Here is a 27,804-nt window from a genome sequence, read left to right as displayed (position 1 = left end):
TGTGCTTTGTTGCTGAAAATTGAAAAAATTATGACAGGTTATGCAAACCTTAAATTTAGCAAAAATTAAACAGTTTAGGAACTAGGAATTCCCACCAAACTAGGGTCTGGTTTATTCTTGAGTTAAAAGTGGGGTTCTATGAAATATTAAGCCTCAAATTATGATATAGCTTTAAATAACACTGAATTTATTTGAACCCTTTGCATTTTTATAATCAACAGGGCATCCTATGCATCACTTTGGGAACAATTTAAAAAAATTGTGATTCTAGAAAAAAATCATAATGACTAAAGACTTACAATAATATATGGAAGGTTTTTAATAAAGGACTCAAATATTAAGTCAGGGTGCTAAAATATTGATTTCAAAAGCTCAGATATACCTAACTTTAAATTGTTAAATTGGCACAAACAAAAAAGAAAGTTCTCAAATGCCAGTCAGGATGCTCAATATGGATTCCCAGAGCTCAGAAATATGCTTTTCTCTAAAATTAAAATGTTAGTCTATGGAACTTAGAGCCTCTAAATATTAAAATGATTTTGAAATGTTTTGTAATAACTTCATTCAAATTAGGAATTGATTATATCATTGTTGCTTAATTCAGAAGGACACCCTCTATATGATGCATAATTGTGGAAAAACCTAAAAGGTCAATAGTTTTGGCAAAAATTAAAACAAAATTATAAGGTTTTAGCCTTACAAAATTGTTTAATTTGAACAAACAGATATAGAAAGTTCTCAAATGCCAGTCAGGATGCTCATTATGGATTCCTAGAGCTCAGAAATATGCTTTTCTTCTGAAATGTGTTAGTCTTTGGAACTTAAAGAATGATTTTTAAAATGTTTTGTTATAACTTCTTTTAAATTAGGAATTGATTATATCATTGTTGCTTAATTTAGAAGGACACCCTCTATTTTATGTATAATTGTGGTAAAACTTAAAAAGGTCATGATTTTTGGCAAAAAATTAAACAAAAGTATAAGGCTTTAGCCCTACAAAATTGTTAAAATTTGGACAAAAAAAGGTTCTCAAATGCCAGTCAGAATGCTCATTATAGATTCCCAGAGCTCAGAAATATGCTTTTCTCTAAAATTAAAATGTTAGTCTATGGAACTTAGAGCCTCTAAATATTAAAATGATATTGAAATGTTTTGTAATAACTTCATTCAAATTAGGAATTGATTATATCATTGTTGCTTAATTCAGAAGGACACCCTCTATATGATGCATAATTGTGGAAAAACCTAAAAGGTCAATAGTTTTGGCAAAAATTAAAACAAAATTATAAGGTTTTAGCCTTACAAAATTGTTTAATTTGAACAAACAGATATAGAAAGTTCTCAAATGCCAGTCAGGATGCTCATTATGGATTCCTAGAGCTCAGAAATATGCTTTTCTTCTGAAATGTGTTAGTCTTTGGAACTTAAAGAATGATTTTTAAAATGTTTTGTTATAACTTCTTTTAAATTAGGAATTGATTATATCATTGTTGCTTAATTTAGAAGGACACCCTCTATTTTATGTATAATTGTGGTAAAACTTAAAAAGGTCATGATTTTTGGCAAAAAATTAAACAAAAGTATAAGGCTTTAGCCCTACAAAATTGTTAAAATTTGGACAAAAAAAGGTTCTCAAATGCCAGTCAGAATGCTCATTATAGATTCCCATAGCTCAGAAATATCCTTCTCTCTGAAGTTAAAATGTGTTAGTCTATGTATTTTTATGCTTATTGAAATGATTTTCAAAATGTTTATTATAACTTCTTTCAAATTAGGAATTGGTGATATCATTGTTGCTTAATTCAGAAGGACACCTTCTATCTAATGTATAATTGTAGGTAAACTTAAAAAGGTCATGATTTTTGGCAAAAAAATTGTAAGGTTTTAGCACTACAAACTTGTTAAATTTGGACAAACAAAAATAGAAAGTTCTCAAATGCCAGTCAGGATGCTCACTATAGATTCCCAGAGCTCAGAAATATGCTTCTCTCTGAAGTTAAAATGTGTTAGTCTATGGATTTTTATGCTTATTAAAATGATTTTCAAAATGTTTTATCATAACTTCTTTCACATTGGGAATGTATGATATCACTGTTGCTTAATTCAAAAGGACACCCTCTATCTAATGCATATGTGTAGAAAGAACTTAAAAGGTCATGATTTTGGCCAACAAAAAAAAAAAACTCATAAGGTTTACAGCCATACAAATTCATTAAATTTGGACCAAAAAAAAGTTCTCAAATGCCAGTCAGGATGCTCATTATAGATTCACAGAGCTCAGAAATATGCTTCTCTCTGAAGTTAAAATGTGTTATTCTATGGATTATTATGCTTATTGAAATGATTTTTAAAATGTTTCATTATAACTTCTTTCACATTGGGAATGTATGATATTATTGTTGCTTAATTCAGAAGGACACCCTCTATCTAATGCATATGTGTGGAAAGAACTAAAAAGGTCATGATTTTGGCCACAAAAAAAACTTGTTAGGTGTTAGCCTTACAAAACTGTTAAATTTTGGACAAAAAAAGAAAGTTCTCAAATGCCAGTCAGGATGCTCATTATGGATTCCCAGAGCTCAGAAATATGCTTCTTTTTGAAGTTAAAATGTGTTTAGTCTATGGATTTTTATGCTTATTGAAATGATTTTCAAAATGTTTCATTATAACTTCTTTCACATTGGGAATGTATGATATCATTGTTGCTTTATACAGAAGGACACCCTCCATCCTATGCATTATTGTGGAAAAAACTTAAAGGTCATGATTTTGGCCGCCAAAAAAAAAAAAAAACTTGTAAGGTTTACAAGGCCTTACAAAACTGTTAAATTTTGGGCAAAAAAAAAAGTTCTCAAATGCCAGTCAGGATGCTCATTATGGATTCTAAGAGCTCAAAAATATGCTATTCTCTGAAGTTAAAAGTGGTAGTGTATGGATTTTTATGCTTATTAAAATGATTTTCAAAATGTTTCTAAAAATTCCTTTCACATTGGGAATGTTTTATATCATATTGCTTCCTTCAGAAGGACACCTTCCATCTAATGCATCACCGTGGAAAGAATTAAACTGTTCATGATATCTAAATTGGGGCCAAAAACTCAACGAGTTCTCCAATGCCACTCAGGATGCCCATGACGGAACCAGAGCTTGGAAACATACTTTTCTCTGAAGTTAAAAGTGGTAGTGTATGGATTTTTACGCTTATTAAATGATTTTCAAAATGTTTCATAATTACTGGGAATGTATTATATCATTGTTGCTTTATACAGAAGGACACCGCCATCCTATGCATTATTGTGGAAAACTTAAAGGTCATGATTTTGGCGGCCAAAAAAAAAAACTTGTAAGGCTTACAAGGCCTTACAAAACTGTTAAATTTTGGACAAAAAAAAAAGTTCTCAAATGCCAGTAAGGATGCTCATTATGGATTCCCAGAGCTCCAAAATATGTTATTCTCTGAAGTTAAAAGTGGTAGTGTATGGATTTTTTTGCTTATTAAAATGATTTTCAAAATGTTTCATAATTACTTCTTTCACATTGGGAATGTATTATATCATTGTTGCTTACTTTAGGAGGGACAGCCTTTGTCTCTTACGCATCATTGTGGAAAGAATGAAAATGGTCATGATATTTTGTTTTGGTGGAAAATTTAAAAATTCGTAAGGCGATATGAATAGTCTTACTAAATCAATTTACTTGAACAAACAAAATGTTCTCAAATGCCAGTCAGGATGCTCATTACTGATTTTCCGAGCTTGGAAACATACTTTTCTCTGAAGGATAAAAGTGGTAATGTATGGATTTTTATGCTTATTAAAATGATTTTCAAAATGTTTTTCATAACTTCTATTACATTGGGAATGAATTATATTATTGTTGCTGAATTTAGGAGGACACCCTAAATCATATGCATATATTTGTGGAACAACTTAAAAGGTCATGATTTTGGTAAAAAGTACAAACAAAAATCATTAAGTTTTAGCATTACAAAACATTAAATTAGGACAAGTATAAAAAGGTTCTCATATGCCAGTCAGGATGCTCATTATGGATTCCCAGAGACCAGAAATATGCTTTTCTCTGAAGTAAAAAGTGTTAGTCTATGGAACTTAAAGCCTCTAAATATTTATAATGATTTTCAACATATTTTCTTATAACTTCTTTCAAATTTGGAATTGATTGTATCCATTGTTGCCTAACACAGAAGGAAACCCTCCATTTTATGTGTAATTGTGGAAAAAAACTTAAATGGTCATGACTTTGGCCAAAAATGAAAAAAGTCATAAGGTTTTAGCCTTACAAAATCATTAAATTTGGACTAAAACGAATGTTTTCAAATGCAGAAACATGTATTGAGTTAAAATGAAAAGATAAAATGAGTGTGGCCAAAAACACAAATTGAATCACAAGGCTATTGCCCGTTACATAATAAATAATTGGGATCAAATCATTTTAGAAACAGGTCATTATTTTGGCAAATAATTAAAAATCATCATAAGGCAAACAAAATAAGGTATTTATAAGCATGTACAATATCATTATAGTTTGGACAAAATATGAAAGTTCTAAAATAGATTCCCAGAGCCCAGAAATGTTCTTTTCTCTGAAAGTTAACCTTCTAAACATTAAAGTGATTTTCTCCAAAAAATGTCTATAACCTCTTTCAAGGTAGGAACAGATCATATTCATCTAACTTAATTCAGAATGACAACTTTCAGTCTAGGTATAATATAAGAAAGAATTAAAAATAGGTCACGATTGTAGCCACAGAAAAAAAAAGGAGTTTAAGGTGGTAGTCTTTAGAAGTTTTACCCTCTAAAAATTAAAGTGATTTTACAAAAAATGGCTATAACTTTTATCAATGTGGGAACTGATTATATTACTTAATTCAGAAGTAATAATAACTCAGAAGTAATAAGTACTCAGACGTAATAAGTCAGAAGTAATAATTCAGAAGTAATAATAACTTAAATCAGAATGACAACTTCCAATCTAGGTATAATATTAGAAAGAATTAAAAAAAGGTCAGAATTTTAGCCACAGCAAAAAATGGAGTTTTAACCCTCTTAACATGCCACTTTTAGCTTCAGAGAAAAGCATAAAATTCTTGATGCTGAGAATCTAAATTGAATGATTTTGTGTTATATGAAATCATTTTGATAATTAGGGACTACCACTAAACAAATGCAAATCAGGGCTCTAGGAATCCATAAAGAGCATCCAGACCTGATAATTGAGAATAAAAGACATTCTATGCATAATTTTGGAAAGAATTAAAACAGTCATGATTTTTGCTAAAGAATTAAAAAAAAAAGTCATAGGCTATATATGGCCCTACAAAACTTTCAATTTGGCAGAAGTTTTCAAATGCCATTGTTGATTTTTGCTGAAGGACACCCTCCACCCTATGCGTAATTTTGGAAAGGCCTTAAAAGGTCATGATTGTTTTCAAATATTATCAAAAATCATTCAATTTGGACAGAAGTAAGGATACTCATAATGGCATCTCAAAGCTCAGAAATGTGCATAAAATGATTTTCAAAATTTGTCATAATAATTTCTTTCAAATTTGGATTGTATTATATGATTGTTGCTTAATTCAGAAAGACACACACCATCCCATGCATCATTGTGGAAATACTTATAAAGGTCATGGTTTAGCTAAAGAAAATCATAACTTAGTTAATTTAAATTTAATTTAAATTTAATTTTACAAACTTATTTAATTTGGACCAAATAACAATTTCTCAAATGTCAGTCAGGATGCTCATTATGGATTCTCAGAGCTAGGCCTCTTATAATATTAAAATAATTTTATGGTTTCAGAGTAACAAAACTGTTAAAGTTGGACAAACAAAAATAGAAAGTTCTGATGTTAAAGTGTTAGTCTATGGAACCAAAAGCCTCTAAATATTAAAATGATTTTTTAAAATGTTTTATTATAACTTCTTTCAAATTAGGAATTGATATAATTGTTGCTTAATTCAGAAGGATACCCTCAACTTAAAAGGTCATTTTTTTGGCCAAAAATAAATCAAAATTATAAGGTTTCAGCCTACAAAACTGTTAAATGTGGACCAAAAAAAATAGAAAGTTCTCAAATGCCAGTCAGGATGTTCATTATGGATTCCAAGTTAAATAGTTAGTCTATGGAACTTAGAGCCGCTAAATATTAAAATGATCTTTAAAATGTTTTGTTATAACTTCTTTCAAATTAGGAATTTATTATATCATTGTTGCTTGTGGAAAAAACAGGAAGACATGATTTGCCACAAAAAAATCATTAGGTTTCAGCCATGCAAAAATCATCAAAGGTACTCAAATGCCAGTCAGGATGCTCATTATTAATTCCCAGAGCTCAGAAATATGCTTTATACTGAAACTAATAGTTGAAGTCTATGGACTGTTTAAACCTCTAAATATTAAAATAATTATCAGAATGTTTCATTTCACTTCCTTTCAAATTGAGAATGTAGCATATTATTTGAACTTAATGCAGTAGGACAACTTCCATCCTAACCATAGTTTTGGAAAGAATTAAAAAGCTAAGACAAAAAAATCATCACTCAATAATATTAGTAATAATAAGTAATATTTTAAGCGCATAATCAGCAACACTGCTCAAAGCGCTTTGCAAATGTAAAACCTAAAAACAAATAGTAACAAAAACCTAAATATTAAATATATAGAACCAATAAGGCATAAAATGTAAAAGCCCAACAATATAAAAAACATGTACTAAACGATAATAAAAAAATACAACCTGAACGCATACAGTCCAAAACAACTTCAGAAGTATGTAAATAGTAAAATAATTTTAAAAACTTAACAAAATGCACAAAAGATTAAATCATAGTCTATGTTTATAAATATAAATAAGTATGAGAAACAATAGTACAGTAAGACAATTATTGTAAAAGCCTAAAACAGTGTAATAAACACCCAATGCTAAACAATAATAAATTTCAGTCGAAACCCTAATTTCAGTCGAAAAAAAAAACCCTTTCAAATGTCAGATAGAATGCTCATTATGAGTTACCAGATATGCTTGTCTAGGATCAGTTTAAAGTGGTTTATTGGGAATTTTTAACCCTTTAAAAATAACTCTATATTTTACCATAATCATGACCTTTTAAGTATATGCATAGGATGGAGGGTGTCTTTTTGAATTATGTAATAATGTATTATTCATTCCCAGGTTAAAAGAAGGTTATTTTAAAACACTTTGAAAATTGTTATGATATCATGAGGCTTAAAATTCCATAGACTACCACTTTTATCTGGATAGAAAAGCAAATTTCTGATTATCTAATTTCATTTAATTTTACAAAAATAGATGGAATGAGAAGAACCATTCCCACCTTGAAAGAAATTCTAAAAAACATAGAAACTGCATAGTAAAGCATATTTCTGAGCTCTGTATGAAAACATAGGGAGCATCCTGACTGTCAATTGAGAACTTTCGTTCTCCAAATTCACTAAATTTGTAAAGTTGCAGCCATATGGCCCACATCATGACCTATTTAATTCTTTCCACACATGTGCATTAGATACAGGGTGTTGTTCTTATTAAGCAACAATGATATTATTCTCAATTTGAGAGAATTTATTATGAAACATTTTGAGAATCATTTTAATATGCTAAAAATTCCATAAACTACCACTTATAACTTCAGAGAGAAGCATATCTGGGCTCTTGGCATCCCGACTGGCATTGAGAACTTTTTTTTGTCTGAATTTATTGAGTTTGTATGGCCAAAGCCTTACAAAGGGGAGGGGGGTGAAAATCATGACCCTTTTAGTTCTTTCCACACATATGCAATGGATGGAGGGTGTCCTTCTGATTAAGCAACAATGATATTATACATTCTCAATTTGAGAGAATTTATAATGAAACATTTTGAGAATCATTTAATATGCTAAAAATTCCATATGCTACCACTTTTAACTTCAGAGAGAAGCATATCTGGGCTCTGGGTATCCATAATGAGCATCCTGACTGGCATTGAGAACTTTTTTTGTCTGAATTTATTGAGTGTGTATGGCCAAAGCCTTACTTTGGGGAGGGGGGGGGGGTAAAAATCATGACCCTTTTAGTTCTTTCCACACATGCATTGGATGGAGGGTGTCCTTCTTATTAAGCAACAATGATATTATTCATTCTCAATTTGAGAGAATTTATGAAACATTTTGAGAATCATTTTAATAGGCTAAAGATTCCACAAACTACCACTTTTAACTTCAGAGAGAAGCATATCTGGGCTCTGGGAATCAATAATGAGCATCCCGACTGGCATTTGAGAACTTTTTTTTGTTTCCAAAATTTAATGATTTTGTATGGCTATAGCCTTATGAGTATTTTTTTTTGGCCAAAATCATGACCTTTATAGTTCTTACCATGCATATGCATTAGATAGAGGGTGTCCTTCTTATAAAGCAACAGTGATATTATTCATTCTCAATTTGAGGGAATTTATAATGAAACATTTTGAGAATCATTTTAATAGGCTAAAAATTCCATAGGCTACCACTGTTAACTTCAGAGAGAAGCATATCTGGGCCCTTGGTATCTATAATGAGCATCCTGACTGGCATTTGAGAACTTTTTTTTTTTGGTCCAAATTTAATGAATTTGTATGGCTATATAGCCTAAGGAGTTTATTTTTTTTGGCCAAAATCATGACCTTTATAGTTCTTACCATGCATATGCATTAGATAGAGGGTGTCCTTCTTATAAAGCAACAGTGATATTATTCATTCTCAATTTGAGGGAATTTATAATGAAACATTTTGAGAATCATTTTAATAGGCTAAAAATTCCATAGGCTACCACTTTTAACTTCAGAGAGAAGCATATCTGGGCCCTTGGCATCTATAATGAGCATCCTGACTGGCATTTGAGAACTTTTTTTTTTGGTCCAAATTTAATGAATTTGTATGGCTATATAGCCTAAGGAGTTTATTTTTTTTTGGCCAAAATCATGACCTTATTTTAGTTCTTCCTACACATATGCATTAGATAGTGGGTGTCCTTCCAAAGCAACAGTGATATTATTCATTCTCAATTTGAGGGAATTTATAATGAAACATTTTGAGAATCATTTTAATAGGCTAAAAATTCCATAGGCTATCACTTTTAACTTCAGAGAGAAGCATATCTGGGCTCTGGGTATCCATAATGAGCATCCCGACTGGCATTTGAGAACTTTTTTTTTTGGTCAAAATTTTTGGGATTTGTATGGCTTATAGCCTTATCAATTCTCTTCTTTTTTGGGCCATTTTTTAAAGTTTTTTCTACACTGTATAGAAGGTGTCCTTCTTATTAAGCTATAATGAGATTATTCGTTCTCAATTTAAAGAAAGTACAAAGACACATTTGAAAATCATTTTATTAGTGTTCCATAGACCGACACTTACCTTCATTGAAGAGTGTACCCGAGCTCTTGGAATCCATAATGAGCATCCTGACTGGCATTTGAGAACATTTTTTTTTTTCTTTCAAAATTTAATGATTTTGTCTGGCCAAAGCATTAAGATTTTATTTCTCATTTTTGGCCAAAATCAGAACATTCACAATTTGAAATAAAAGACAAGGAAACATTTTGAAAATCGTTTTATTATGTGAAACACTTTCAATCCCAAACCCTGCCACTTCATTGAAGAGTTTACCTGAGCCCTTGGAATCCATAATGAGCATCCTGATTGGCATCTTGTATTTCCCCACCCCACATCACCCCCCCCCCCAGGCCCCCAATTTGAAAAATAAGAATTACTTGTTAAAAACAGTTGACACATCATACTGTAGCTCTAGGAATCAATAATCAAATATATAAATCAAAACATCATATAGTCCTGTTTAATTCCAACCAATCAGTTTTAATGGTCTAATCAATCTCTCCTAAAGTGATATATTAGTGATTCTTATTTTGATATTTTTATAATTTTCTCGACATATCAACTATTAGGCCGGGTTGTCAGATGGACAACCAGTCAAAATCCGTAATTACAATTGAAAGATGATATATAATAGATAACAAAAGTTACAACAGGTGGTCCTCAGTTGGTTAGTATAGTTACACAAGAAAGCCTCAGTAGGTATAATAGAGGGTTTCCAAAGCTGTACCAGACAGTTAATGAATTATTCTTTGGGGGAGTGGAGGGGGGGTTTATTTTTGTAAAGCTGTAACTGCTTCCTTCTTTTCGTCCTCAAGAAAAATGCCACCTTAATTTACGTTAGATACACTAACTACTATTTCCATATAATATTAATGATACAAATGATGTAGAAAAGTCTGACATTCTTGGAAATGTGCCTAAAATGTCTCGTTATTGACCACTACCATAGCGACTGTTAGATGCCTGTGCTTGTTTGTCGTTGTCATGGTTATAAGCCTATCTTCTCCTCAATTTCAGGCTATCGGATGAACCAGCCTCCCGAATGTCCAGGTGCCGTCTGGGAATGGATCCAGGCCTGCTGGAGGAAAGAACCAGAGGACAGACCAAACTTTTCAGAAATCAAGACAGCGATGAAGAAGATACATAAAATATTTAAATAGAATGCAATCTCTTATTAAAAAAATTCAATTATTCCAACATCCAATAGTGTGAGATTCAGTCTGATACAACTCAAGGGTACAGAGGTGAAAAGCCACCATCTTTACAAATCTATTGCCAATGTTTGCTCAGGAAACATCCCAGAAATATGGCCATCATGAGTGAATCCCAAATTACGTGATCGAGAATGTTTCACGTTATCCGGTGTTTTCTGGTGAAGAAGAGAATGGATTGTATGGTTGCATGGTTCCCCCATCAAACACTGGATTCTTGGAACGATTGGAACCGATAACCGTTTCAAAATGGAATATACATAGCATGGCATCTACCTATGTTTAGTTTGTTCATGACAGTACTCATCCAATCATCGTGGGCTTGCAGTCTTGTTAAGAAATGATGTATTTACAATATATTTGTCACCCTGTAGAGTTAATTGTCATTTATACAGTCTGAAACAGTTTTTGATTAAGTGTACCTAAATTCCAACTGATATACATTAATAGTAAGTCTCGTTAACTATTTTGTCCTGGGATGACACCAGGTCTTTTATTTAAAGGTGAGATGTTGTTCGTTGTCACATTGTGACGGCCATTAGTATATTTACCACAGTTACTCTGATATAGTTGATGGCAAAGTAAATTTGATCAGTGAAACAACATATATCTTTGTGTTCCAACTCTTTTTTTTTCTGTATCAGAAAATTTCAAATACTTCTTATAAATTAAATGGCAACAAAAAAGTTTGATCAATAACATCAAGGGAAATATATCCAATGAGTTTTTAGCCATGTTGGAGACACAAGCTACTTCTTTGGTATTTCCTTTTGCAGTATTTGCTTTGCAAGAAAAGTTTGTATAACACTATTGGACCGTTTGCAGGCAAAAAGCTGGATTATCGATTTGAAACTATTGAAAAAAATTGAAGAAAGAAAGATGAAAATGAGGTTCATATGCAAAAGTTAATAATGATTGTCCCAATGTGCACAAAACAAGGTATTGATTGTTCAACATATTGAAATTCATACAGGCAGAGCTTGGTTAGTGGATCAATAACATGAATTCAATTCTCATAATGAATAATACAGTTGTAATATTGTCTTGCAATGTAACAACAATAGATAATAGACAATAGAAAACACATACTGCTAAATGGTTACTCATTACAATGGGGTCTATTAAAAAGCTCATTGCTGGATAATTACACATACTGCTAAATGGTCACTAATTTCAATGAGTCTACGAAATAGCTCATTGCTGGATAATTACGCGTACTGCTATATGGTCATTAATTACAATGGGGTCTATTAAATAGCTCATTGCTGGATAATTACACATACTGCTAAATGGTCACTAATTTCAATGAGTCTACGAAATAGCTCATTGCTGGATAATTACGCGTACTGCTAAATGGTCATTAATTACAATGGGGTCTATTAAATAGCTCATTGCTGGATAATTACACATACTGCTAAATGGTCACTAATTTCAATGAGTCTACGAAATAGCTCATTGCTGGATAATTACGCGTACTGCTAAATGGTCATTAATTACAATGGGTCTATGAAATAGCTCATTTCTGGATAATTACGCGTACTGCTAAATTGTCACCAATTTCAATGGGTCTACAAAGTAGCTCATTGCTGGATAATTACACGTTCTGCTAAATGGTCACTACTTTCAATGGGTCTATGAAATAGCTCATTGCTGGATAATTACATGTACTGCTAAATGGTCACTCATTACAATGCGATCGTAAAACTACAGTAGGTCATTGGTTTGTATTAAATCTAAATAAGTAACAAAAATGTATATATGCCATAAGAAGATATGAAGTTTCATTCTTAACTAGAATTAACACAAGCAGAACTGGAGGAAATGTATACAAATGAGTTCTAAAGCAATGTATAATTTAAGTTATGGATTGAGTGCTCATTGCGATGGCTATTTTTTTCAACATTTGAAAAAGAAATGCATTTCCTTTCTATTTATTCAAGGTTAATCCCCAAAATTAAAAGTCAATATGTCACACAGGATAACTTTTCCATATCTGATATCTCCTCATAATTTTGCAATATTTATATGTATCCCAGAATTGCTTGGAGGACTTTTGTCTCCTTTTCTGCCATTGTAGATATTTTTTTATTTACACAGGAATAGTTTGTATTACATTTGACGGACCAACATTTCATAAAGTTTTTTTCTCTTTTGTGTGACAAAGTTTAGTATTTTACTTCTTAGACTGCAATACACACTTTGTGTTTTACTTTCTGTTCTTCGATGGTAACAAATTTGTTGTATCAGAAAAAAGAGTTCCTTGTATTTTCACTTCCTTCTAAGTGTGTTTCAAAAAACTTGATAAAACTGCGCATGTAACAAAAATGTATATATGCCATAAGAAGATATGACGTTTCATTCTTAACTAGAATTAACACAAGCAGAACTGGAGGAAATGTATACAAATGAGTTCTAAAGCCATGTATAATTTTGAACAATAATGCAACAGGTTAGCTACATATTTGTATCAATGATTTCTGTATTGGGGTGGGGGGGGGGTGTTTACCTCGTAAACAAACCAATTCATTTTACCCTATATGAATAGGACTTACAACATGGGAGAAAAGGAATAAATTGCTTTCAACCAAAAACAACAACTTTCTTGAAGCAATTACAGAAGCTTTATGCATTTAATTGTTAATTTAATCAAGCCCACAGTGGTTAAAGTGGTGAACAAATCCAATGATCTTCCATAGTTAACACTCAAGACATTTTTCATATTTCAGGCACAGAAATCACATTGATAATGTTTGAAATTGTTCCACTTGGAATACATTATTTTAGGTTGAAGTTGTCTAGTGAAATTGATGACCTTCATTGGCATGGGATTTTAGTATCTTGACAGGGCAGAAAATTTGTTAAATTTTCCTCAAAATGCTCCTTTAAACATCTGGACATGAGCAAGATGCATGCGATGTATGTTATGTTCAAGATCTCAAACAAAAGCAAGATTTTTTGTTTTTTTGTTGCACATTTTGTCCTATTTTTGTTTTAAATAGTGTTCTGTTTTTCACTGGTAGAGGGAAATCTTAACTTCACAGATATATATTATTTTGCAATAGTTGTTGTTATTATTTTCAAAAGTAAACTTTTAATAATTATTTTTCTACAAAAATGTGTGAAATAGTTCTTTCTTTTGAGGAAGAAATTACAGAGATGGCTATTAACTATTTGCTTTCAATTTTATCCATATCATGCAACAGATTTAGAATATTTCCCTCTTAATCTGTTTATGTAAATAACAAAGGTTACTAGATGGGTAAATAGTGATTGTGAGTGGGGTGGGGAGGGGGTAGACGAGGATTGATGGGTGAAAATAGGAACATTTGGGGCCAGGGACCAAGGTTTGTAATATTTCATACACTGCATGATATCGTTTTGTAATATTTGATTTCAACATTATTAAAGGAAAATAAACTTGAGAAATATAAGATCATACATTCATTTGTTTTCATTTAACTTACAGTAACACCTTTTATTTATTGTTTTGAGAAGAGAAAGATTATTCACGACAAATGGTTCTAAAAATTTTGTGCTACAGAATAGTAGTTTGAGGAATGAAGCAAAGAGCATAAGTGACCATTATTTCATTTCTAGTACATATTGGTGGTTAAGCTGATGTTCTTGAAGGTTGTTATAAATTCATTTATTTCTGTGCCAAAAATTTCTTGCTTATATTTCATTGCATATTTTCTAATTCCTACCACATCATGTTTGGCCACTATTAGCTTGTAAATAGTTTACCAAGTATTGACAACTTCCATTACAATTTGTTAAATTAAGACACCACCCTCACTGTTTAGTTCAGAAGCAAGTAGATTGAACTATTTTGCTGTAAACTTTAAGTATATATTTTATCTTACAGATTCTCACAGTTATGTACCTCACTGATAATCCCATGAAAGGTGATATTAACACTGCTTCAAATTATAAATTTGATAATTCTCTGGGTCTTGGTTTAGGGTTCAAATCCTGGAAGGTCTAGAACAGTTCAAAAGTTTTCTTATTTTTAATAATTTCCATAAATTTGAAATAACGAAGGAAACTTGAAGCTTTGAGCAGTTTTCTTCATGCCTTTTTTTTTTTATGGTTTTACAAGCATCAAAGGAGTCTTGTGCTCGGCTTTCACAGCACATATTTGTCTTCTTCATAGTCACATGCATAGCTAAGTATCAGTACTGTAAGACAAGTACTGAACTACAGGGAAGGTATTGGTATTAAGGTTATATTAGTATAAACAAACACAAAGGTTAAATTAAAAAAATCTTATGAAATGTGTCAAACCACATAAATAGTTGCAATTGAATAATGAGGTTACGACAACATCCAAGGTTTCCTCAATCAAATCTCGTTCTAGCAGAAAGTGTTTTTAAACTTATCTTTTACATTAGAAATGTGTTTAGTGCCAGCAAATGTTTTTGTCGCCAAGTCTACACAGTTCAGTTTATACCACTCTATTCCCTACATATTGTGGAAAAAGTTGTAATATCCATTCAGTTTTCCTTAATGCTGATATGAACTTTCACTTGTAAGATAAAATCTGAAAAAAACATCATGACCAAGACTTTATCTTTAAGATGTTTCTCCATAACCTATTAAACCTTAACAAACAAGTGATTTTTTACTCATGCCTTGCAATTTCTTTCTTACCTTCTTTCTCCACAGTAAATCTGTTTGCCCATAGTCGTACCGGAGTTCTTGACCATGTTTCATGTCTTTTAGGGCAAACAAACAGAGACAGACTCTTCCTTCAAGTATTTGTTTCTTCATAACAGAATTGGCCTCCCTGCCAATCTCATCATTTACCATCTTTGCAACACAGGCTGTGTCTGTAGCATCAATACTGAGGGCAACAAATTGAAAGTTTAAGTGGATTATAAAACAATTTAGAATGACTATGAAACCAAAGGAGCAGGACTGAATAACTTTAAAAGTTGAAACACTGTTTAGAGAGCTGCATAGACAGATCACTCCAATACATTAGATAGTCAAAGCCAAAAGGATTTTTTACACGTATAATAGGAAAATGAATGTAACATTCTGGAGGAATTTGCATCCAATTCTTATTGAATATAACCCCTTTTTATCATTGATATTTTTTATTCAATGGACACATGATTGTATATTAGACTGTTATTCTCTGTGATGTCTTTAATTATGCTGATAGCTTATATATGATTCTTTGTGTAGTATAAAAGTTAATTCAAATTTTAAGACCAACAACAACATGAAAAAGATTTCAAACACCAATATTAAACGTCTCTCAAATTAGCTTGAAAATGGAAAACTATCAAATGACTCCATATCAATACTTCTTTAATTCCCTGTTGCCCACCCCAGTCCTTGCTCACTCCCTCTTCCTCAGTAAATTAGGCTAGCATCCACTGCCAGATCACTACATCCAAAGTTGTACACAAGTTTATGCAAATTTTACTTTTGTCAACATGTGAATAGGCTGGCTTCTCCCATTTGACTGAGTGTAGTGTTAAGCAAAATGTGGTTGGCATATGGTGCCAGCACTCCCTTGTCCCTAGCTTATAAACACCCATCCCTCTCTCCCCAGTCCTACCCTCTTCCCAATTTATTATTCTTAGCTCCACGATCCACTTACAGGTGACTACATGTAAAACTTGTAAGCATGGCTATGCATTTCTTTTGTTTTTCATAAAAAAAAATATTGTTTTTTCTTTTAAACAAATGTTTAGGCTAGATTTTCTGCACTTAACTTAGTGGATTGCTTTGTGCCAGCCACTCCCTACCTCTAGAAAAAAGTTCCTCCCTCTCTTCCACATTCCACAAAACATTAAATATCAACCTCTGGTCATGCTACCCTGAGTCCTCCCCCCCCCTCTCCCTCCATCTGACAAATCTTCTGAAAGGAGACTTTTATTTGTAGAAATGTGTACCTAAAATTCTAGGGGAAGTTAGGTTACTCCCCAAAAATTACTAGTGCCTTTCATTTTCTCCTGGCAATAATAACATCCTTCTCACAAATTAGTGATTGATATAGTCAAAATTTGAACCCTGGATGTTGTGAATATTTATAGAAAAAAAATATGCATATTTTAAATTGTTATCTTTGATGTTGTGAATAGTCATAAAAAAAATTAAACATATGCAGACCATAAAATTGGGAAGCAAACATTTTAACTTACCATTCTATAATTCCACCATTCTCATAAAAGTACAAGAAGGTGTTGCCATCTTCCTTGGTTCTAGCTATTTTGGATGCCTCCTCAGGAGAAATGATTTCTCCTCTATACTCTAGCTAGAAATCACCTTGCCTGATTTCCTTTGTTGCAAACACTCCTCTTCCTGTCAAGATGTCAAAAAAGGAATGGATTGAAAAAGATTTTCTGATACAGGGAAAGAAAATAGAAGAATTCTTTGATGTTGTGTCCAATGTCTTCAATCTTGGACAGCCTCACTCCCGCGTTCCATATCGGATTTGGAACAATCACAGAAGGCCATACACAGTTGGTGTTCTACAAGTGATATTGTTCTTAAATAATCTCTCTTCTTTCTGCTCACCACCATCCCTCCATCTGTACAACCATTATAATGAAACAGTAATGTTATCAAGATCAACTCTTCTAAATGAACACCACCCATCCCCCCACACACAAAAAGGACAAAACAAAATGAGAGAGACACTGGGCATGACCCCCTCATCTCCCCACCCCACCCCAATCCCAGTGGCAGGAAGAAAAATTGCTTTGTATTCATAATAGTATTCCATTGAGCAACAGTAAATGGCGGTACTTCCCATACTGGAACTAAATCAATTTACCTCGCTAGGACATTCAGGAAATCTTGTGTGTTCATATAGAATATGAGAACAGTTTGGAAAGTTAAAGACCTCAAGGTCAGTACTTTTTGAAAACTTCTAGCAATTTAAGCATGCCAAAATTTAGGGCCAATACAGACTACCTTTAACATACTGTACTCCAATGTCAGTAAAAGCAATTTGACCAACGTTCAAGCTGAAATTTTTAGTGTTAGTTTGATAGTTTAAGCTGTGGATCATTTCCCACTTGAATTTGATGCACTATCATATCCTAAAAGGCATTTACATATTATTTTTTAAATCTTACCAATGGTATCAATGATGAACCTCACTTGAAAGTCTTCCTTATCACACTCTGATTGTACATGATGGAGGCAGTCCTGGTGTAGGGTGATCTAATTATGAAACTACATAAAAAAGAGATAACATCACAAAACATTTAAAATCATATAAACAATACACATGCAATGACATTGAAAGCAGTTAAGTTAAAAGCAGAAGCAAAACTGGATGATGTCCCATAAGTCGCCGCTTAAGAAATAATTACTACTGTTTAATCTAATAATAGGTAGAAAGTTTAAAGAAAGAATTCTTTAATATGGATTGTTTGATTTTTTTTTCCATTTTGTATCAGAGACATGTTGCTCTCAAAATGAATATTTGTTAAAAACAAATCCAAGTGGCAAGGTATGATCCAGAGTAGTTAAGACTCACAGCAACTTTTGATTATTTATAGCTTTCACACCAAAGATAGCCACTATAAGTACCAGCCATAACTAGTGATTATCTAATGGCAGACAATATTTCCTTTTGCACAAGTGTAGAATCCAAATTCAATTATAATCAAATGAGTTATTGGTTAAATGATAAAATCAGGTTGGAGTGGAAATTTACCCTTATAAAATGGGAGTTTTCATTTGCATTCAGTAATTTATTTTGTTACTTTGAGGTTATTGTAAGGGGCTGGTTTAGAAAATATCATGGTCCATGGTAGCCCCCTACTTTAAAGGTACAGAAATATTGCAGCACTCTATCAGTACCTGTTGGCCAACAGCCGGCTGTATGTTAAAAGTAAGGTTTTGCAGCTAATAAACTTTTGCAGAACTGTGCTTAAAATTAACTTGTTAGTTTTGTTGAAATACCAACAAAGACATCATGGTGAAATTTGTCAAATGTAGAGATAATTGTTTATAGACCTAACTTGATCAGTACCTCAAAACAAAATTGTGATCTCTAGAGTGACTCACCATGGACCAATTGGAATATACACTCAACAATTAGCTTTGAATATACAAACATTTTTTGCACAGTAAATGTGTGAAGAAATTCTAGTTTCCATATGGGACTGCAGTTACTGTTACATTTTCTTGAAAGTAATTAACAAAATATATGAAAATGTATTTAAGAAGAAGCTTCTATACTATGTTTTCATTCATCAACATTTTGGCAGTTTGAGTAGATAACAGGTCATTTTGTCCCACTACCATTTTTGCACACTACCAGTGTGCCTCCCAAGTAGAAATCCTTTCAAATTCCCCAATACCTAACAGTTTGCCTCCTCACATCTATCCAATGTGTACTTTTAAAAATTGCCAGATGCTGTTATGAAATATTCAAATATTAGGATTACCTCTCAGATATTAGTGACAAAATGTCATGTTTAGCAAATTTAGAGTGGAATATCATATGTTCAGACAGGTCTATATTGCTGAGAAGTGATGAAGGTTAAAATGTGCGTCAGCAACATGCAAAAATTTGATGTGATTTTAGTAACAATGAAGTTTTAATTTCATTGTTTAGATAAAAAGCTGTAAATAAGGACAATGTTCCACATGAACAATTTACTTAAATGGCACAGGCCTTGGCAACTCATGAACATATGCCATCAATGCCAACAACCATTCAGGTGATGAGCTGAGACTTGTAAACACATCAGCAACTTAAGGGAATTAAACCAATGCTCCCCTCAAAGGTCACTACTCTCAGCTAATTCATCAGAGTCATCCAGGCACCTGATAGACAACAGCAATAGGACAAACCAAACTTTTCAAACCTACTTTTCTAATACTGTATCAAATATCACCTGTACTCATGTACACATTCCATCAATGACAAGGACCATGTGTCGAGCTGAGACTTGCAATCTCATCCACTCAGGAAGGATAATTAATATTCATCATATAAGTAAGATATTTTGTAATATTTTAGTTCAATAACACTATTTTCATTTTTAAGATGTAATGGCTGAGTTGCATTCATTTATGATGGTATTTCTTTGCTCTACCATGTGGTGAAATTTAGACACACCAAGTTGAGCAGGAGCCAGTAGGAGTCAGCCTAGCTAGAAGTTAACCTTAGACAAAACAAAAATAATAATTTGCATGCAGAGAGGAAAAATGCTCTTTTTCAATCAGTTTAGTTACTAAAATATCATGGAATATGTGCATTCGTACTGTCCAACAAACATGTCATTTTGGGGTTCAATTTTTTTAAATTTTATTTTGAATTCATCAATCTTTTTCTTCATTAGGATCACAACAGCAAAAAGAGCATTTTATGCACTTGTGTAATCTTTGTATGGGGTCTCACCGAGTGGCCCTGGGCATGCTGAGTGAGACCTGCCCCAGCTGACAGCCCTTTCAGCTGCCCTACTAAATTGGGAGGGTCATAAGGAGAGGAGAATTGTTTTCAACAAGGAAAACTAGCAAGACTTAAATGTCAATAATATGGTACTATCCATGATTAGACTCTTGCTGGTAATTGTTAAGGAATAATTCATGTTTATAGATTTTGTGTAGTTTCATGAATGAAAGTTTTTTGGATCACCTCATGACGGCATCAGCAGTGGGTTTGGAAAGTGGGGTGGCCAAATTTGAATCTTCTCACTTGACAAGTACATCAGTGGTGCACAAAGCATGATATTTTCTTTGGATCACACAAATAGCTGCATAGAGCCTTGATGTCTGAATAAGGGGCAGGGGTCTGAGGGGAGGGGTGTCCATAGCTTATTTCCCAGATTTAGCCATGTGTTTGGCTCTGAAATTATGGTATCTGCATAAAGTGAATCAGAGAAACAAAACTGAAGGTCTTGGGGAAAAGTGCAATGGTCCACCCTTTCTTACCTTCCCTCCTCGCTCCCATGTTATCCAATCCACCCCCCCCCCCCTCTCTATCACACCTCCTCATGCTTTAGATGTTTAGTGGGACAAGATTAAAGTAGAAGGCAGATACTGAGATACCAATAGATTAGCACTAAAAATTGGAAACGCAAACTAACATGGCCAAAGCTATTTGTTATAGGCCTCAGTAAACCAAGCCCAATCACTAATATTCATGAGTTGTGCACCAAATCAATAGGGATCACCAAATTCCCAACTTATTAACCAAGTATGGTATCACTCTAGTATGCATTTTGTAGAGATATGTTGTTCACAAGCTCATTGTCACATACACACCCAGACACCAACTTGATTGCATAGGTTTTAGTTGCCTCCAGTATGGGAAGTAATTAACAAGGAGCCAATCAATTGTTTCAAGACAATACAACTCACTGATGTATGGTGTTGTCTCCTTCTTCAGCATCATAACTACTGTGTTTATATCTTCGGCATCAATCATTTTGTCTATATAAAACAAAAATATGTAATGACAACCTAGACCAGTAGAAATATCATGGCTTGCTTGCACTACTGATCATTATTTTGCATGAAATGATAGTTAGTGTGAACTTTTCATTGTTTACCAACAATTAATCACATAATTAAATTAGTGAGGGATGAGTTTGCATATGATCAACCACCAATAGAAGTGACTTCCTTGCCAAAAATGAGCTATTAGCCACAAAGTTGTTATTAATTAACTTTTACTAAAAAGTGCAAATTATTCAAATCTGCATTGTTGATAAAGTAATGATAATAATCATATTAACATGGGTTCAATCCAAATGGAAAAATAAAATAATGTAATAGCCATAGGAATTAACATTCTAGTTTAGCAAATTTAACAAAATGGTAAAATATTCTCCAATATAATAATTTCTCACTAGTACATGTTAACACCTACAGTAATCAACCAAGAAAATTTGGTAAAAAAACCACAATTATGAAATGTAACAGTCAATGTTATGTTTTTGGACTAATTGGCATTAGAATGGAATGATCCACACAACACAAATACAACTTTATGAAATGTAACAAAACATTCCCCCAATTATTGGCATGTAGAAATCTTGTATTGGTCCATAAAATTTGTTTTTACATTTTATGTTTGAGTTATAATAAAGTTTTCAAATTTTAGTAAGGTCAATTTATGTTGTACAGCAGCACATTCCATGTTTGATGAAATTTTACCTACTGTACTTTATAGTTGTGTATATATTGAATATGAGTACCAACAATCCAACATAACATGGCATATTGGCTCATTTAACTATATAACCCAAGATTCCATTATAAGACATACACACACATAATCACACAAAAACATGCAGACTTCGCTATGTCTGATCAAACCTCTCACCTCTAATCTAGGATTTTAACTTTCTTGCTGGTCTCTTCGCACGAGTCCCTTGAATGATGATCTTTGAGCTTTGCATGGTGATTATCACACTGAAAATAAACAAGGTTTGAGGTTATAATGATGCATTCATAGTTTTAAACAGCTATGGACAACTTTTCTGGGAGTCATCCTGAGAGTTTAATCTCTCCCTACCCCTCCTCCACACCTGTACCCACCATTCCCCAATAGCCTCCTTTACTCTCTTCTGCCCCCTCCCATACAATATGACAGGGAAAACTTGTAATACATCATAGACTGCTTCATTAACACGACTATGCCAAGAGTTTTAAAATGTCTTTGAATCCTAGTTGTCACAAGCAGTTGACAAACTGTCCATACTTATCATGCCTTATCGATAACATACTGGCAATCCAATATTTGCAAATATTTTAGTACAATCACAAACAACATTAGCAATGGCAATACATCCAGGCCAGCCAAGTTGGAGTGAGCAACAAAAATCAAAATTACGTTTCAACTGGATTCTCGACTCTGATATTCTTGTCCCGGCCTTCACTCTGATTCTGACATGGCTTGGACTCAGGACACATTGACTTGGACTTGATTTTGGACAAGTGAACCTGGCTAGAGCCCAGCTATCTGCCTCACTATTGGTTGCTCAGATCATATTAATTAGGTCACATGGGTCAATACTATATTTTTTTAATTTTTAAATGGTAAATCTGAACTTCTTCAAATTGGCTGGCCTGGAGATACTGCTATTGAAGTTGTGATTTTACTTAGATATTTGTAAAACATTAGATTGCCATGATTGTAGTTGTATCAACAATGATGAACCATATATAAAAGTGCTTTTCCAATGTAACAGCATGTTGGGCAAGGAAATGGCAGCTAAACAGGAAAGAGAACAGAATTAAAAATTACAGGACAAACATAAAAAATTACAACCACAAAAATTAAAAAATTACAGAAACACATTCAACATTAATCAATAAGGAAAGCCACTGTAAGCTTGGATAAAAACAGTTCAGCACTGCAAGCAACAATTCCTACTTTCCTGAAATGATGCAAGTGAAAGATAGTATAATTGACCCATGAACAGGAATTCCGATTCACAACCTGACTGGACAAGCATACAGTAGCCAATGTTAGCTCACACATATAGTCTGTATGAACAAATAATCAGAAATGCCTGCATGCACATAGCCACAACCAAAGATGTACAAATCATCAAACAAGAACATGAATAACTAAATTCAGCCTGAGAGTTGATGATGGGGATATTTTAGGTTACAAACCAAACCTTTCATCAACTCATGCACCAGTGCTCAACCTCTGACCAGTGAGAACTGTTTAGGCATACCTGACATTTATATAGGCTATCATTAATAAGAGAATGCTGAACTTGGTCTGTCATTCCTCCATAACCTGAATTATTTTCGAGACTCACAAAACACACATCATTTCTATTCATAGCAGATATAACTCAAGTATCCATAGGACACAGTCTGCCCTATTACAGATGTCATGAAAATCCCTTTCTAACCCCTCACCAATTTCTGGAAGGACCACTTTCATCATGCCACAAATGAGCTTTCTGCCAAAGTCTAACTGGACATACAATATATGGCCAAAAGGCTGGATAATTAAACTACTGATGAACAGGACACTCTTGTCAAAATGCAAACATTCTACAGCCACTGATATGGCAAGTTCATCCTTGGCTTGCACAATGACAGACTGACTACCCATATCAGAGACATTCATTCCTACAATCTGACCAAGGATAATAAACCATACTCACTGTCTCAGACTGGAACTGTTTGTAAGTTGATACTTAAGTGCTCCAGCTATCTGTGAGTCTACCTAGGTCCCCATCTATCAGTCCTGAGACAAGAGACACACCCCTTCACAGACCATACTTTGCAATAATCATGTCAATTAGTTTCATTTTTCATTGCTATTTTATGTCTATTTGAAACACATCAGTTCAACAATGTTATCTGCTTTGAGGATGAATTTGAAAATTATGTCAACATACATCACACTTTTTACAAAATATTTAACCAAGGCATAATAGTGCAACTGATGAATTTGATTTCGTATCCACCATGTTGTACGATATCAATATTTAAGCAGGTAATCATTTAAACACTTTAAGATGGCAGCAAAATGAATTGATGAATAGCTGCAAAATCTCCTGTCCATCAAAAAATCACTGCAATATGTCATACATTCAAGTCACAATTCATTCTCTGAATACTTTATTTCAACATACTTCCATCTATTTCTATCTTTGCAGGTTTTCCTTCCAGTGTGTCATCACTTAAATTCTTTACTCTAGTCACCATCAAAATATGAGTAACTACTGTACAGTATAGGATTGCCCCTCTGTGAAGATACAAATAAATTAAAACATGGTTACTATCTTAGAAACTGACATGATGGGTTATTCAATACATTATGGGTCAAAAAGTGTGGCATTTTGATAAAATATTTACTTTCAAAATTTAACAAAAGTACTGTGAGTAAATATTATGACACAAAATAGTATTTTTATTGCATGTGCTACCAAGACACCAAGCTCACTATCTCCAAGTTAATAAAAGTCTTCAGTCTCAAAATCTGCTTTGATTATACATATTAGCTTCACCTTTTTATAACATTTCATACTATTAGTATTATCTCAACACAAATTTGTTACAGTACTTGGCTATTAAAGATTTCAATAACTATCAGGGTTGGAACTGAAATTTCTTTACTTTTCCAGGATATTCCACTGGACAAATCAAAGTTATCCACTGCCGAATAAAGTTACTGACTGACTGGGGTAACATCACACAACACAAAACATGGTCTAGCCACTTACAACATCTTCAGATCTAGCTGGAATAGAGTTACTGACTGACTGGAGTCACATCACACAATATGAAACATGGTCTAGCCACTTAAAGTACTGCATCTTTAGATCTAACAGGATAGACCTTGTGAACTGTGAAGGGTTATTTCTAACAGGAGACATTTTGAACCGTGAAGGGTTATATCTGAAAGTACCTTGGAATAAAAGTACTTTTGATTATGGGCAGAAGTATGTATGCTACTACAATTGCATGCTGATTGAGCAGAAAAGGAGAGAGCTAGATGCTGTCATTCAAATTGGAAGAAGAATGTGAGTTCCTTAATAAAAAAAGGCAGTAATTTTACTTGTCAAAATATTAGAACTTTACTTCTATTACATTGTGTGAATATGATACTTTTCACAAACATTTGCTACTTACATATGTCCTCACTAGTACTTAAGCCGCAATCTTTGGCCTTTGTCCTTCACCTGGTGTTGCCTGGCTACATGGTGTGCAAGGTAGAGGACATACTTCCCACAACTGACACACTGCATTGCACATCTATTCTCCATATTTGCCTATAGGAGAATATATGAGAATAAAAAAGATTGCTGTATCAAAGATTATATGAGATTCTGTATGAAAGGATCGATAAACATTTTGCCTGTGAGTCAAGAAAAGTATCTCAATTGGACATAATTAAAGTAATCGTGTGTTGAAGCCGTGAAGCCTTGAGAAAAGTGAGGCAAAGAGCCAGATCATTTAGAAGTCGTCATACATACATTGTCCATTCCACTTTGAAAACGGAATTTGATTTTACCCATTTTTCCGAAAGAGTACTGTAGACCTGTGTACTTTTCACAAGAGAGACATGTTATGGTGACCAGATCCGAGTAGTAAGTACTATACTCCTGACTTATGAGAACCAACTTTGAAACATTTTCTCGCCTATTATGAGTAAGTGGAGTGCTTTATGCAACTTTTAATGTCTGGAAAGTGTCATTTCCGGTATCAGAGAAGTATATGGCAAACATTTTTGCTTGCATTATTTTAGTGCTCCACTCAGATAGTGTCATAGTTGTCCCAGAAATATGCAGTGAAGAAGCAACCTTCCACCCCACTCCCCTCCCCCATTCCACACACCTACTTTTGTGTAATATTTCCAAATTAGTCTGTGCATGCAGTTTTCAGTTAAATGGTCATGTTGCAAAGTGGGTAGTAGATTATGCAGGATAACAGATCCCACCTTATGAAGTAAGAGTGCAAACAGTTTGATGCATATCTACATTCAGTCACATATTGTCATCAATAAATGAGATGTTATCATGAGTAGTGGTTGAGTGTGTTGTATTGCCTACAAAGCTTTGTCCAAACATGGTAAGTGAATATCATTAGGCCTTTAAATCATAGTTGAGTAAATTTATGCAAATTGCCTGTAATTAAAGTTACTATCCAGAACATACCTGGCTATAGGCTTTGGCCTAGCCTACCCTAAGACTCACATTACTGGCTAGGCCTTTAGCCTGCTTTACTGTTTAGGCCCTATACCCTTTTTGGGGACAAACTAAAACGAATGACAGCGAATGGCTGAATGACAATTGACTTTGTACAGGGTTAGTTATCATTTGCGAATGACAGGGAATGACAACGAATGACAGTGTTGAGTGGAGATAGAATGATTAACAGAGTGGAGTTAATGCGGTTATTGGTTTTCAGCGCAAAAAGTATTTGAGGAAATCGCATGTAACGTGGTTGCAGGGTTTTGGTGTAATTTACGGATAGAACCCACAGGGAAAGTTTTTGAGTGCGAATGCGCTTAAGTACTTTGCTTTTTACCTCTGTAGATTTATATAGAAAGATAACTGAAGCCGTTTTAAGATTATATCTTTATTTATTGTTAGTTTCTAACAATTAATATCGGTAAAATGACGTTAAATTTACTTTTCAAAATCAAACTTACAATTTCGCTTACTTTAAGGTGCGTTTTTATCTTGTTCGTACTTTACTAGATCTAGATACCCACGAAGTCTGAACTGTGATACCCGGTGATACCATTCGTTTTAGTCCACGCAAATTTTTTAGTGTGTACAACTTATTGTCAAAATGTGTAACGCAATTGTCATTCGTTTTAGTAACACCCACCCTTTTGCCACACTTACTTGTACATTGTTGGGAATATGTTGCAAATGGAGAATGTGTTTGAATATTTGTACAATTCTAGTAATAATAGACTGAAATATTGTAGGCTTCGTTGTGACCTAGACGAACCAACGTTAGAATCTTACTCTTCAGTAGACCAAGGTAGGCTCTGTAAATGTCATCTTCAGTTATTCTGGCATGTGGATCTATCGTTAGGGATAAATTTTTAAGTAAAATGAGGTGGTGATAATTGCTGTCATTAGGTTAAAGTCATTTCGCATCCAAAAGGACAGCCGTACAGTATAGCTGGTCTAGGCCTAGGGGCCTACAGTAGGCTAACTAGCCTACATCCAACTTTCCAAGGTCCAGTGAATAACAATACAGCACTACTCACTGACGCTAGATCATTAGACGGGCAGACGACACTAAAGTATAATATTCCTATGTAAATGCTTCTGCTATCGCTTCTTAAGAATTACCTGTGAAGCTGCAGTCCACTGCCACATTTTTGGCGAAATGCGGCACACGATATCACCATTGGAGTGATTTATGTAAACTTTATCACTTTAGTTATGTCAAAGGCATGGTGTTTGTACCTCGCGCTGGGCTTGTTTTATGCAAATGAGGTACCATGGTGGTAATATATTCCCCTTCGCCTCTGACTATCAATTCGTAGTTTTCACGTAATCGCATATGGGACAACCAACCCTAGTGACTTTCATCCCCACTCTCCCCTACAACTATCAGTAATGCAACCAGCTTTAACCCCAGCCCCTTAGGATGTCTCAAAGAAAACATCCTATACTCATAAAAAATAGATATCAACAATTGGTATAGTGCCACTAAAAAATGCCTCCTCCCCTGGTCTTGACAACGTAAATGACCAAATGCTTAAAAACTCCATTCCGATATT

At 33.5% G+C, this 27,804-nt stretch overlaps 1 protein-coding gene and 1 long non-coding RNA gene across 8 annotated transcripts in view; one reads left to right on the top strand and one right to left on the bottom strand.

Annotated features, from left to right (window-relative positions):
• LOC139959925 (tyrosine-protein kinase Fer-like) overlaps positions 1 to 12,736 on the top strand; it is a 39,215-nt gene extending 26,479 nt beyond the window's left edge. For 3 of the 4 annotated variants that reach the window (XM_071957863.1, XM_071957862.1, XM_071957864.1), the window contains one exon: positions 10,414 to 12,736. In XM_071957863.1, the coding sequence (XP_071813964.1) occupies positions 10,414 to 10,556 (143 nt within the window). In that variant the 3' untranslated portion in view covers positions 10,557 to 12,736. The remainder of the gene's footprint in view (positions 1 to 10,413) is intronic. The other variant, XR_011790255.1, reaches the window with a different exon arrangement.
• On the bottom strand, positions 902 to 27,506 carry LOC139959927 (uncharacterized). Of its 4 annotated transcripts, XR_011790258.1 has the most exons (10): positions 27,371 to 27,506; positions 25,191 to 25,330; positions 24,191 to 24,303; positions 21,913 to 22,001; positions 20,946 to 21,017; positions 17,702 to 17,801; positions 16,763 to 16,922; positions 15,258 to 15,450; positions 7,002 to 10,474; positions 902 to 6,921 (listed from the first exon to the last, which is right to left on the bottom strand). It is a non-coding gene; the product is annotated as an uncharacterized lncRNA (long non-coding RNA). The 4 variants fall into 4 exon arrangements; XR_011790259.1 differs by having other exon boundaries at positions 902 to 10,474; positions 16,763 to 16,963; XR_011790256.1 differs by having other exon boundaries at positions 902 to 10,474.
• Between the last annotated feature and the right edge of the window lie 298 nt (positions 27,507 to 27,804).

The sequence above is a fragment of the Apostichopus japonicus genome, chromosome 19, assembly GCF_037975245.1.
Source record: "Apostichopus japonicus isolate 1M-3 chromosome 19, ASM3797524v1, whole genome shotgun sequence".
Classification (NCBI taxonomy): domain Eukaryota; kingdom Metazoa; phylum Echinodermata; class Holothuroidea; order Aspidochirotida; family Stichopodidae; genus Apostichopus; species Apostichopus japonicus.
Note: the sequence above shows the minus strand (reverse complement) of the source record. Positions and strands in the feature narration are given on the sequence as shown.